A 14,337-nucleotide genomic window follows, 5' to 3' on the forward strand; every position below is an offset into this window, starting at 1 on the left:
CATAATGATGTGACATTTGATAGATTGAGGTTCAGAATGTTGGGTGGATGGGTTGCCAGTTGACATGAGTTGGCATCCAAAAGTGCCTGGTGGCTTCTCTTTCCAGTCTCAGAGCATCATGGATTGAGGTTGGGTGGACAGGTCACCAGTCTACATGGGTTTGCCTCCATGCACGGAGGGTTTCCCCGTTAGATCCCCAAACCCCAGGACCATCTACAGCATGCATGGCCAATCTCAGCTAACCAGACAAGCAAGGATGGGCATGGAGAGCGAGTCACATTCTCACCCTTAGCTGGTCCCTCCAGGTCAGGGCGTAAACATGCTGGCAGGGTACTGTGGGCAGGCCTGCACTGCAGCCGGAAGCACAGAACTTGTTCTGGGGACAAATGGAAAACTCCGGTTCAATCACCGGATGGGGCCTGCCCAGCACCTTGCTGAGCTGCCCCAGCAAGAACTGTGGAGATTTCAAATGTGTGTTGGCTTCATCCTTGGCTTAATTATTTGACTGATAAGTTCCAGTCTGTTGGAACTGAAAGCATTGTATCATCCATCTTGGATTGTATCAATGGAACTGGGAAAGGAATCCATTGCTGGAGCAGCTTTGGAATCATGAAGAATGTGCACATTAATCACCATCAGTTCTACAAAGCCTCCCTTACACAGATTGCTAGGGATAAAGGCGCTCCACTTCAAAGAAGAACTGACATGGCTCTAAACTCCCCACTGGATGATGAAGTTAACACCCTGGGCATAAGGCTTTGGTGAAATTTGTCCCCCCATTTGTAGTCCTTATTAATTCCCTCCTAATATCTCTGGCATATGGAGCACTTATGACAGGTGAAGATAAGACAGTGTTGTCTTCATTATTGACAGAGGGCCTGATAAAAACATCTTCAAATTAACATTCTGCAAATTTATAAAGAAGCCGTGAATCACAGTAAAGGTGTGAGGAAGGAAGGGGTGATATGATAAATTCTCCCTCCATCTTGAATGCCTTTCCATAGAAGGCATATATGCACACATTTTGGAATTTTTCATCATGGAATTCTCTATTCCACATAAGCTTTTTCTACAACTATCTGGCTGGAAAGGCTTTCTTGAATGGAGTGTGTATGTTGGGGGAGGGGGGCAGGGGCAGTTAATGCTTCATAATTTCCAGGGTATTGAGGCCAACAGCTACTACCACTCAATAGGACTCTTTGCTGTTACACTGTACTGGTAAAGTCAGATTTCTTGTCTGAAAATTTCCTGAAACTCTTTCTGATTTGAAAAATCCTAGTAAAAGAAAAACAAAAATTATAATCTGTCACATAACACTCCATGGATTTGTGAAAGAAGATATTTTTAATGATGAGCTTTGAAAGATTAAAATAAATGATCTATGTGATATTTATTTGGTAAGTTAAATGTGATACCTTTAAATTAGAAGAAAGCCTAATGCTCCCCCAGAATGAAGAAAGCAGATTTGTCACTCAATAGGATGAATATCTAGCTAAACAATACAATTATTTTTCAGTACTGAAATTTTTTTTTCAGACTAGTACAGATCTTCAACCATGCTCTTGATACACTAGTCACCAGTTCTGCTATTTAAAAAATTTTTTTAATTTAATTTTTTTCAGTAAAAACTTTGTGAAGGCCACTAACAGAATTAACCACAATGAAATTTAAATATATATACCTGAGTTTAGATCATCCATATCTGCCTTCTCTCCAAACGCAGTTAAATTTGTTCTATTTTGATCTTGTTTCCAGAGTATAGAAGGGAAGATACTTTATTTGGCCTTATTTAATTAATATTCTATTTCTGTGTAGCCCCTGAGGTTTGCGAGAATAAGAGCAAATCTTTATATGTTTCCTCAAGCCTATATTTAAAAATTACAAGACTTGTTATTGAAACTAGTTACTGTGTCACCGATGATCTGAGCTCTGCTGAGTTCTCCTGAGCTCCGGATTTATGGGGGATTTTCACATTAATCATGCTTAGTTCTACAAAGCATCCCTTATGTGGAACTTAGGGGCCCGAGATGCCTCAGGCAAAAGAAAACTGTGTACCTCTATATACATGGTTTTATGTATAATTTTTTTTTACCAGAACATGAAAGCAGTTGAAAAAATTGAAAAGAAGATACATTCGAACCTATAACATTTATGTTAAATTTAAATGTTTTATTTATGCCCAAACAGAATTTCCTTATTTTATTTCAGGTTAATTTAGTTAAAACTTATTTAAGATTGTCACTTGATCAAGAGAAACTGTCAAACATAGCAATTCTCTCAGCTGGAACCAAGATAAACAAAGCAGATTTTGAAAATCTTGCTTTGGGAGCTGAGGCAGGAAGATCGCTTGCACCCAGGCGGTTGAGGCTTCAATGAACCATGGTCGTGCCACTGCACTCCAGCCTGGGTGACAGAGCGAGACCCTGTCTCAAAAAATAAATATGACTTATGAGTTGCTTCCATTTAATGCAGCAGCACATATTTTACCTTTTGTTTCAGGTTCTATGACCAAGCATGGCTAGTCTTTTTAAAATTTTGATATTTTCTTCATCAAACATTTTTGGCATTAGCTTGGATTTTTAAAAAATATTACATTGCAATATAATCAATTTTAGTGACTGAGTTTTCCAGCATTCCCTTAAATTCTGTGTCTAGGCAAGTGTCTCACTTGCCTGTCACTAAGTCCCAGTCCTACTGTGATTCCTTTGTTCTGTTGCAAATACTCACGTTCAACATATGCTGTCCTGTTTGATTAACCTCCCATTCTCATTCCCTATTTCCTCACATCCTTAAATCAAAGGGGAGGGGAACTATTTTAAGTACCTTTGAAGAAAAGAGCATATATAATGCTAATAAATATACCTGACAAGTATATATATTTTTAAATCAAATTCTTTCTATATTCTTCTTCTTCTTTTTTTCTAGAGACAAGGTCTTACTCTGTTGCCCAGGTTGGAGAGCAGTGGCATAATCTTGGCTCACTGCAGCCACAAAACCCTGGGCTCAGGTGATCCTCCCGCCTCATCCTCCCGAGTAGCTGGGAGTACAGGAATGAGCCACCATGCCCAGATAATTTTTAAAATTTTCTTTAGTAGAGCTGGGGTCTTGCTATGGTGACCAGGCTGGTCACAAACTCCTGGTCTTGCATTCTCAGTCATAAAAATCTCTTCTAATCTCCCTCTGGCATCCCATTTTGGTTGAAGTCAAACATTTAATCAGACAAGCATGACAAAAAACAAGGAATTATCCTTTAACTCCTCCAATACCGATGTTGCATAAAGAAGTGAAAAACCCAAATCAAAACAAAACATTAAGTTCCCAAATATCACTAAACGTTTGCTCTTTCAAAACAGAAATTATAATATTTTCTTGTTCTTGGTTTTACACTCTTTTGAAAACTTGTTTCTTTTCTCCAAATAAAATCTTGTGCAGTTTCCACTTGGCCTCACAGGAATGTAAAGCTTTATTTAGGTACGTGAACTGGTGGCAGAGAACAGAAGCTTCAGAAAAAAAAAAAAAAAAAAAATCAAAGGGTTAGAAGCAAACATAGTGTTTGCTTTTAGACACAATGCTATAACTTAAAGTGAATGGGTTCTCTCTTGTGTCATATTGCCTGGAAGGTTGCTATCTCCTGAAAACCAAAGTAGAATCTAGTGATGGCCAAGCCTTTGGTAAGTAGTTGTAAATGAACAAATTGATGATGTTTATTATAAGCCAGACTATATTCTAAGAGCATAATTCTGTATTTAAGTTGGTGCTACTTTTTATCTCTAGTTTACAGATGAGGAAACTAGAGAAAGAGAGATCTATCTATATATTAACAGATATTAACTCTTAACTAATAGACCACATATCTAATAGCAATAGAAATGGAATTCAAACTTAGGCAATCTGGCTCTGGATCTGAAACGGTAACCAGTCTATTAAACTACACAAGCATGTGTTATTGACAGATAACTGACTACACAAACATGTGTTACTGATGGATAACTGACTTGCCAATGCAGTCAGCACCATCTGGCAGTTTAGAGTACTGTAATTTACTATAATTTAGCTTTACAGTAATCTATTGTCACTGCTTCTTGACTTAAGCACCACCCCTCAGCCTGCCATTTAAGGGCTTCTACCTTCAGTGCTGGCCAGCCTCTTTATTGTGCCCCCAGCTAGCCAACATATTTACTGTTATGTCCAGGTCCTGGTGCGAGCTTCCCAAATATCCAGGCCTGTTTATATCCTCCACAGTCTTCAAAGTTCACTGCAAATCCTTCCTCTTCCCAAAAGCCATCTCTGAGACTTCAAATCACACCTCTTTCCCTTCTCCAAACTCCAAGTGGATTCATGGTCTGGAGCATTGGTTCCCTTCCTTTGTCAACACAAGGATGCCTTTTTAATATCAAAAACCACCCAGCTCAAACTCCCATGTGATACTAAATTTGTGATATCCAATGTGGTGGATCTAAGCTAGAGGATCTTAACCCTGGTTGCTCATTAGAATCATGCAAGAGACTTTAAAAAATCCCAATGTCCAGATTGCAGCGCATAAAAATGAACCAGAATCTCTGAGGGGTGGCCCAGGCATAGTTGTTCTTCAAGCTCCCAGGTGATTCTAAGGGGCTGGTGAATCTGAGAGCCAGTGGGCCAGCACCTATTGTTTTGCATTCTACCCTTGGAGGCCTACTCCAACAAGTCTGAAAGCTCCTAAAGGCAAGAATACACTTTGATATTTTAAGCTTTTAAAACTCAAAGTGTGGATCATGGACCAGTAGTATCAGCATCACTTGGGAGCTTGTTAGAAATTCGGGTTCATAGACTACCTCCCCAAGTCCCACTGATTCAGAAAGAGCATTTTAACAAGATCTGGTGATACCTACGCATAGTAAAGTTTGGGAAGCATGAGTGAGTGAGTTTAAAGCACAAAAAGATCACCTACTTTGGGAGGCTGAGGCGGGTGGATCACAAGGTCAGGAGTTCGAGACCAGTCTGGCCAACATAGTGAAACCCTGTCTCTACTAAAAATACAAAAAATAGCCAGGTGTGGTGGCATGCACCTGTAATGCCAGCTACTTGGGAGGCTGAGGCAGGAGAATTGTTTGAACCCGGGAAGTGGGGATTGCAGTGAGCTGAGATTGTGCCACTGTACTCCAGCCTGGGTGACAGAGCAAGACTCGATTTCAAAAAAAAAAAAAAAAAGCAACTACAGCTGGAGAGGTAGCACTCTCAAGCCTCAAAAGATCACTAAAAGTAAACATTCACGTATGCATTTTTACTTCATGACATCATTCTCTGCCTTCTGGGCTGTTCCTTGTCCTGTACCTAGAGGAACACAAACAAAAACCAAACATTTTCTTCTCCTAAGTAAGTCTTCCCCCAGTGTTTTCTGTTCATTGGTAATGCTAGTCTCTGACATACACAGAGCTTCTATGGGCTCACTCTTCTTTTCTTGGAAGCCCTGACACTCACCTAAAATCTTGGTCTAGGGTCTGCTTACCTACACCTTACAATTCTACTTCTTACTCTTACAGATAGGGAACAGAAGGGGCTAGACAATTGTACAGCTTGGGATGGGCTTAATATGTGTGCTTCTTCCTTTTCCTAATAGAAGAGAAAGAAAGGTTCGCTTTTTTACCATGGCATTTATATTCAAAGAGCGTATTTGAAAACCATGTAAAAATAACTTCTATCAACTGTTCTTTAAAGTATAGTATTTATCTATCTAATAATGCCACACAAAAGCAGAAATTTGGCCAGGCAAAAATCAGTGGTTTTCTTCAAAAGTGTGTAGTTTATAGCTTTCCCATATACTACTAACCATATTATAAGTGCAGTTTAATGAGGGGCTTATAAATAGAAATGCCACCATGTCTGTTTTCTGTACAAGGGAGGGAAATAAATGAGTTTATTAAAATTATGGTGGTGCGTGATCTGCTGAAAAGAAAAGTCATTTGTTAATTAAGACTTATACCTTGATGAGGGTTAGAAATCTACAAGAAATTTAGGTGTAAGCCTAATTCTCTGATCTGAAAAGCAAGATCATAAAATACTAGCTCATCTACACAATTTGAATATAATTTTATTCACTCATGGCTTTTGGGGCTTGAATTCAGGCCTTACTTTCAACAGAATTTGGTCCTATTTGAATCAGAATTTGGCCTGATAATGAATGGCCCAGACATAGATTTTTTAAAGTACATCTGAAAGGATAATCCAATTAAAAGGTCTTCCCTGCTAAGCTAGAAATGGAGTGAAGCTGAATTTAGTTGTGCTATCATTGTAATGACCTGGGAAACAAGGAGGTTGAACAACATGGAATTCCTTTTCACCAAATTTCTCTAAATAATGTAACTTTTTAAGTATCTGAAATAATCATAAGTGAAAATCAATTTATCAAGTTCAACACCAATATACAGGAATACATTAACATGTGTTACTGTTCATAAGACACCATCAATTAAGACATGCCATTATTTTAATTTGTTTATTTATTTATTTATTTATTTATTTATTATGAGACGGAGTCTCACTCTGTTGCCCAGGCTGGAGTGCAGTGGTGCAATCTCGGCTCACTGCAACTTCCACCTCCCGAGTTCAAGCGATTCTCCCATCTCAGCCTCATGAGTAGCTGGGATTACAGGCGCCTGTCACCATGCCTGGCTAATTTTTGTAGTTTTAGTAGAGACGGGGTTTAGCCATGTTGGCCAGGTTGGTCTCAAACTCCTGACCCCCGGCGATCTGCCCGCCTCGGCCTCCCAAAGTGCTGGGATTACAGGTACAGGATTACGTTAGGAGCTTGTCGTTGGTTATAAGATTAGTCTCAATTTCAGAGATGATAGGGCATGGGAGAAACATGTCTTAGAATTGCTGAAATTTAGTAGATTAAAAGTATAACAAAAGTGATAATTTTATAAGAGCATAGCAACAACTTTTCCTGTCACAAATTTATGGTTTGGTGTCATAGTAGTAATACTACTCCTGGTTAATGATGCTATATTATGCCCTTAACTGGTATGCCAAATGCTCAGCGTCCCCACACCCTCTGCTTCTGCAGCAAAGATTGGAAGTAACCATAAAATCTGACTAATGCAAAAACTCTGCACTCCTCCTTTGGGAGCAAAAATGGCAGCAAGCCATAGCCTGCAGCATGGCTTGCATTTTACTAATTGCAAACATAAGTGTATGTAGAAACCCATGTGCATCTTTATCAAAATAATACTAGGTATAAAAAATGGGAGAGCTAAGAGGGTGCACACCTCTAATTTCAAATGGGCACCTAGGCCTCAGCTAAGGTCTGTCTTGTGGTTTGATAATGGGTTAATCCCACTGGTAAAGCTGCACAAGCAAGATGCATCCAGGCGCAGCCTTAAGGGCCCCTACGCATGCTTATCAGCATTCTAGAAGTAGAATCATTGACATGCACATTATAGTCCCTTGCCAGTAATTTAGTGCTTTTTCCCTGTAAATGAAGTCAAAAGACCCTGAGAGGCTAGAGAAAGCTGAAAATGAAACAGAGAAATCTTGTAATGTGGTTTCTAATTTGGTAAGTGGATTGATGGGACTGAAGCATTTTCTGGTTAGATGGACTGATCAGAATCGTCAAAAACGTGCCAAAATTCCACTTCAGGTCACCCTGCATGTAGTTGTGTGAACGTTTCCAATTTCTCAGAAATGGAAATAGAAATCTCCAATGAGGCTTTAGAAGATGCAACACTGGAATACTCACGATGACTGGGAAGCCTTTCTTCTGAGTAAATAGTCCACGACGTCAGGATCGGTCTCTAACAGGCTGATCAGCACTTCGTTCTGGAGATCTGGGGGAACCTGAAGGAGCCAAATGTTGAGGCATAAATAAAACCATTCCCGAAATAGGCAAAATATGGTCATTGACAACTTTACTGTAGCATAAAACAGAGCCTTAAAAGTTGCAAGAGAGCAGAGTGATATGCTGGTTAAAACCAAAGCTATGCCAACCCATGCAGCTGCTTTAATTCTTAGGACCAACTGGATGATTACCAAATAGTCATATTCAATCCAAAATGTCACCCCTCATGTGCCTGGAGATACAACTGAACCACTTGGATGCCTTTATTGCTCAGGCTAGATTTTCTTGGTTTTGAATAAGGAAAATATCATGGTTCAGAGAAATAGTGTCAATAATTTATTGCCCAAATGGGGACACTTTCTAGAGTTCACATTTATAATTATGCCAAGACAGCAGGCAGAAATGATGACTGTATTGGGCAGTTCTGGAATATATGATCAGTTTATTAAGAAGGCAGGCCCTTGAGCCAGACTGCTTAGGTTTGAATCTTAGCTATACCAGTCACTAGCTGTGGGAACCTTGACAAGGTACATCAACAAGGATCTTCCTAGATCTCAGTTTCCTCACGTGTAAAATGGGGATAACAATAGTACTCGCCACAAAGTATTGCTATGGTGATTAAATGACTTATTATATGTTGAGAATTTAAAACAGTACTTGGCCAATGGTAAATACTCAAAAAGTTGCTGGTTACTACATTTGCATATGTCACTTTGTTATTCGGTGCCTGCCTTTACTCCTTTCTTGCACCAGGTCCATCAATGATGAAAAGTTTCTCACTTTGTAATTTGTTAGGCATCCAGTCGAGTTCTATAGATGAGCATCATATGTTTTTCTAAGCCTAATCCATCCACAGTACATTAGAAGATGGCCTCACAACCCTAAGTCATCTGTGTGGAAATGGTCTATAAGAGATGCTTGAACCCAGCTCTGACTTGTGGTTTCTTATTCCATAGAAGCTGACAGCTCAACCAAAGGAAACTCAAACTATTGAGAGAAAATAAAATTTCAGTCTGATTCTCTCACACGTGAGCTCAGAGAGAAGACTTTTTAAAACTGCAGGGACAAGTCTTCTGAAAATAAGTGGTTGGCGGAAGAATTTGCGTCTTGCCTCTTGCAGAACTCTATGGTTCTTGGGCTCTGAGAATCTGGAAACAATTTTATTAATAAAAACAGGGATGAGAAAGCAAGGAAAGGCGTTCTGTCTCTTACAAGTCTGTTCCTCCTACTTCATCATGAACCTTCATTAATGACATTGCCAACTTCTCATCACACAAGCTCAAGATCTCAGAATTGTACTAAAGTTTCTCTGCATCCTCTCTCCATTCAGAGCCAGGAGGCCTACTAGACGTCATCTCTGTTACTTCTTTTCTCCCTTTTTCATTTCAACTGCAGTGACCCAAGTTCAAGCCCTCATTAGCCCTTTGTAGTGGTCATCTGTTCATCATTAAAAGTCTCCATTTCCCTCCTCTTATAACAGTTATACACCACGTTCCCTCTGGAAAACCAACTGCTACCCAACCCTTAGCTTGAGGGTGAAGTGTGTATCCTAGTCTAAGTCTATTGAGCCTTCCATTCCCAGATCATCATAGTTGCCTGAGCAATGGGCATGTGACTCCATTAGAGGCAATGAAAAGCCTGGAGGTTTCCCCTGAGACTTCTAAGAGAGGATGCAGGACCTGTATCCATATGAGGCCTGCTGATTGTGCTGACAATTGAGCAAACAATACCAAGAAATAGAGATAAAAGGGATGTCTTGATATCATCTGAGTCCTGGGACAAGCTATGTCTGAAGCCATATTTGCTTGTGGATTGTTCAGCTATGTGAGCCTTCAAATTACTTCAGCTAGTTTGAGTTTTTCATTGCAAAGAAAAATACATACTTGATGAACCTTTGATACAACAGCTTGCAAATTTGTGTGCTATTTCCTTAACATGTGCATCACATTTCTTCTCTACGTGGTTGTCAGAATGCCGTGGTCAAGACACTCACTTACTGGAAACTCTTTTTATTCCCGTGGCTGAAGCCATCCACTTGCTTGCTCTCCTCAATCTGTCTTTCCCATCTTCTCCCCTAGCAGTTGTTCCACACAAGCTCTACTTCAGCACCACTGTGCTTCTCTATCAGGTCTTCTTTTCCCTCCCTTCCTTTCATTCATTGCATAAATGTTGAGTGAATGCTTCCTGAGTGCCAGGTACTGGATGCTGGGAATTCAGTTACGAACCAAACAGACAAGAATTCTTGTCTTCACGAAGATGATAACAAATGTGGAAAGACGGGCATTAAACACACATACAAGGAAAACACAGAGAAACACAAGGCAAAGAAGGGCAATGAGAAATGCTTGGGAAGATGCAGTTTTAAATAGGATTGTCAGTCCCAGAGAAGCTGACATTTTAGCAGAAAACTGAAATTGATGAAGGAGTTGGAGAAAATCATTCTAGGTAGAAGGAAGGAAAAGAAAGCCAATGATAATGGTCTTGAGTCAAGAGTGATGAGGAGGCCTGTGAGGCTGGAAGAGAGTAGGAAAGGAGGCAGGTGGTAGGAAGGAGTCATGGGGCCAGGACCAGATGTCATGAAGTCTTATGGGTCATGATAAGGACTTCTGTTCTTACTTGCAGTGGGTGGGGATCCACTGGAGATTTTGAACAGATGACTAACATGAAGCAGCATCACTCTGGCTGCTGAGTTGAGAGTAGAATGCATGGAGCCAGAGATAAAGCAAGGAGAGCAGAGAGGGGCTGCTGATCTATCCAGATAAGATGATGGGTCCTGAACCAGGACGGTGAGGTGATGAGAAATATTTCCACCATGGACATAGTGAGGATAGAGGTGATAGCATTAATTTATTGGATGGAGAGAGAGAGAGAAGGAGAGGGAGAAGAAAAGATGACCTCAATGCTTGGGGCCTAGGCAACTAGAAAGATGGAGTTGCTGTTGACTGGTTTGGAGAAGCTGCAGGAGGAGAAGGTTGGGGGTCAAGTTTTGGAGTGTGGTTTTGATTTGATAATGTTTAGAGGTCTGCGAGACATCCAAATGAAGGAGATATCTTGTAGATAGTTGGCAATAAGGATTCAGAGTTCATAGGAGAAGTCTAGGTTGAACATAGACATTTAAGAGACACATATAGATGATATTTAAAACCTTGTGACCAGCTGCAGTGGCCTGGGAATGAAAATGGGGAGAAGGGAAATGACAGGATATTTAGGTCAAGGGTGAGATTATTCTCTTACTGTATAAATTAAACAGGAAGACATCATTTTTACTGTATTTTTTTTTCAAAGATCATCTTCCAACAGCCATGTGCTATTATAACAGTTTTTTAAAACGTAACACCTACAGGGTGAAAATGAGAAGAAAGAGAACTCATATTTTTTTAATGAACAGCAAAGCAAAAAATAATATAGGACAAAAATATATGTCCCAATCTCTTTTTTAGAAGATACTTCCATAAACAAATTAGGAAAAGTACTTGCATTTTCATCCAGTTAGTTTAATTTAAAATTTGTTAGGCTTAGACATGTAATAAAAAATTTCGCTCCAAGCACTAATCCATTCCCATTTGGATTTAATTAAAGAATAAACAATTAGAGTGCAGGCCCTTCAGAGTGGTGCAACCATGACAATATTAATTCTTTGAGAGTATGTAGTATGTCTAAGATAAATTATCAACTTGGATGCATTATTAGAATAGGTTTCATAAGTATCATTACTTAAAAAATAACTTTCCATAAATTTTTGTTAAGCTAGTCTGCAATTCAGAGGTTTTCCTCATTCAACTAGGTGACCAATCATAATTATTGAGGCCTATTTTATGTAGCATACGTGACTCTTACTTGGTAACAAATGCAAATAGGAAGGGTCACAGTTATAAATCTATCTATGGTTTCCTTTTAAAAGGCCCATGGTACCATTTTGGCTTGGAGACACTATTTACAAATACATAAAAAAGATATAGTTTAAAAATTTAGATCCATGTATTACAGGAAGGCAAATAGTATTTTCTTATGTATTATGCAAAACTACAGTGTATATAATTCATTAGTTAATTTATGTATAATCCATTTTGTTACATAATGATTTAAGGCAGCTTCAAAATTTATGTGATTAAACCACATTTTAAAAAATAAAGGAATGATTCAGAAAATTGGGGTCAGTGGGAAAATGAGGTAAGAAATTTGAAATGATGCCTGAAACTGATTTTTTTAATGTTCATACAACAGCACCCAGTACTGTTTTCCTATAATTCCTCTAATCTTTGACTATAACTGCACATTTCATTTCCTAACATTTAATAAAAATGTCAAACTACTGGCTCAGTTAAATTGGATGAACATTTGTTTCTCTATTAATTTAGGTACTTACTAGAGAAACAAAAGTCAAGTGAATAAACTAATAGGAAACAGAAGCTTGAAATAAGTAAGAAAGTAATATCTAGGTAGACCACTGACTTAAGCATAACTTTTTAGGAATTAGGATGCTGTAAAAAAATCTGACTGAGGCAATAGCCCCTGAAATCCAGTTTTGGCTCTGCTGTTTATAATTATTACTTAGACACATCAATCACCTTCTTTAGGATTCTGTTCCCACACCTGAAAACATATGCATATTCATTTTCCTTAATAGGGGTGTTATGGGAATCAAAAGCGCCAAAAAAAAAAAAAAAATTGAAAATAGATTACCAATTGCAAAGAGATATAGTAATAAAATGTTTTATTAGAAATAGATGAAATAAGTTAAACACTTGAAAAAATAAAAGCAGATAACATGGAGATGGACAATATTTGTTCTGCAATTATTATTAGTTTTTATTAACAGTCATCCATTTGCTTTCAGAGAAGAAGCACTCTCTTCTCTATTACTTAACATTTCTTTTGGGTAACTCAGTTATAGGATTTTCTCTTGCTATGTCTCTGCTTCCAATCCCCCTCTGAATTTCTAGAGTTACAGCCTATGGCCTCTTGGCCCTTCAACTGCAATGGTCTTGAAGCCAGACTCTGTGTAGCCTCCCCCTTCCAGTTCCTTTTGCCAGACCTTGAATCTTCCCACCATTCACATCATTAGAAGGTAAGTTTCCTGAAGGCAGAGATTATCTGATTTGTTTACCCAGAACTGAAACAAGCTCAGAAATTTGTAGTTTTCTGTCAGCTAGCCTCCCTCAAAGCTAGGGCAAGATCATGTATGCACATGCTGGTACCTGAAGGGGGCATATAGGAGCTTCTGGAAAAGGTTATCTTCCCTATTGAAAATGGGTGCATGATAAGAAACATCATCTCTTCATTAATTAATGCAATGATGGCTGGAAGAGATGCTGTTATCAACTGTAGCCATTTTGCAGCTGAAGATGGCAGAGCAGAGACAGCAAAGTGCTACCGAGCTGCTGAAACTGTGCCCCCCTATATTTACTGTGTCACATAATAGATGCTGATGTCGAAAGCCATTTGCAGTTGACTATTGTTCTCCTTGCCAGTCAAATGTTTCCTAAATGATGTCTCATTTTCCTCCTCTAACTTTGCCTTCCTACTCTTTCCTCTCTGGAAGCTTTTACCTGCACTTCTATGACCTTCACCCACTTATTCACTTACACACTGTCACTTGCTCAATTTTATGCTCTTTCAGAATACAAGCTAGGGTGGTGATTTCTACCCAATGGATGTGCAGTGAATGTTGCTGAAATGGCTAAAAAAAATAATAATCTAAAATCACCCAGGATTATGGTCTGCATGTGTTATGTTACCCTTGTCTAGATGTTTCTATCTACTTATCAGTGGTACCAATACCATGCTGCAGCACAGTCTTCTTGCTATTCATTTCTAGAGTGGGAAAATAAATTTTCTTTCCCAACTGATTCACATCAGAATTTTTCTAAGTTCTTAAGCTATTTTTCTTATCAATACAAAAACTCCCAAACTTTTTGAAAAAGATAGCTCAATAATTAAACAATGTTTTCATTTTCTGCTTCTGGAATTTTTGTATATAGCAAAATGGGAACTAAGGAGAAGGGTAGTGAAAGACATATTACATTTTTTTAAAAATCAAGCAATTCTGCATATTAAAAAGAAGAAACAAAACCCAGCTCAAAGTGATTCTTCATTTACAATTCATTGTTTCACATCAAAATCTCTACTGGGCTTTAGTCAACCATGTAACAATTCTAGATATTTTCTAAGGGTACCATTTATGGTCGTGTTTATCTGGAGACTCAGCTCCTTAGATTTTAATGAGTTCCTTCAAAGCATAATGCTATTCCAAAAAAATCAAAAGAACTTTGGCCTCTCCAGCTTCAGAGAAAAAAATGTAAACACTGTACATATGAAAGAATAAAACTGTCACAATTAAAATCTACCCGATCAAATTAAAAATGAAACCTTGAATTATTGCCTAGGGTATGATTGCTATGAGGTAGTTTATTCCATAAACCACTGAGAGAGAAAAATGGTATGAGTTTTCTCCATTTACTAAGTCACCACAATAAACCATTAAGGGCTTTTCGAAGAGCTATTCCCAGGACCCAGCCCTA

At 38.6% G+C, this 14,337-nt stretch overlaps 1 protein-coding gene across 5 annotated transcripts in view; it reads right to left on the bottom strand.

Moving 5' to 3' along the window:
- The window catches only part of ARHGAP6 (Rho GTPase activating protein 6), a 550,354-nt gene that overhangs the window by 11,818 nt on the left and 524,199 nt on the right, over window positions 1-14,337 (bottom strand). For all 5 annotated transcript variants that reach the window (XR_007722733.1, XM_050777262.1, XM_050777265.1 and 2 more), the window contains exon 10: window positions 7,718-7,815. Coding sequence is in view for 4 of the 5 variants with exons in the window: in XM_050777262.1 (XP_050633219.1) it covers window positions 7,718-7,815 (98 nt within the window). In the remaining variant the exon portion in view is untranslated. The remainder of the gene's footprint in view (window positions 1-7,717; window positions 7,816-14,337) is intronic.

This window comes from Macaca thibetana, chromosome X, assembly GCF_024542745.1.
Source record: "Macaca thibetana thibetana isolate TM-01 chromosome X, ASM2454274v1, whole genome shotgun sequence".
Classification (NCBI taxonomy): Eukaryota; Metazoa; Chordata; class Mammalia; order Primates; family Cercopithecidae; genus Macaca; species Macaca thibetana.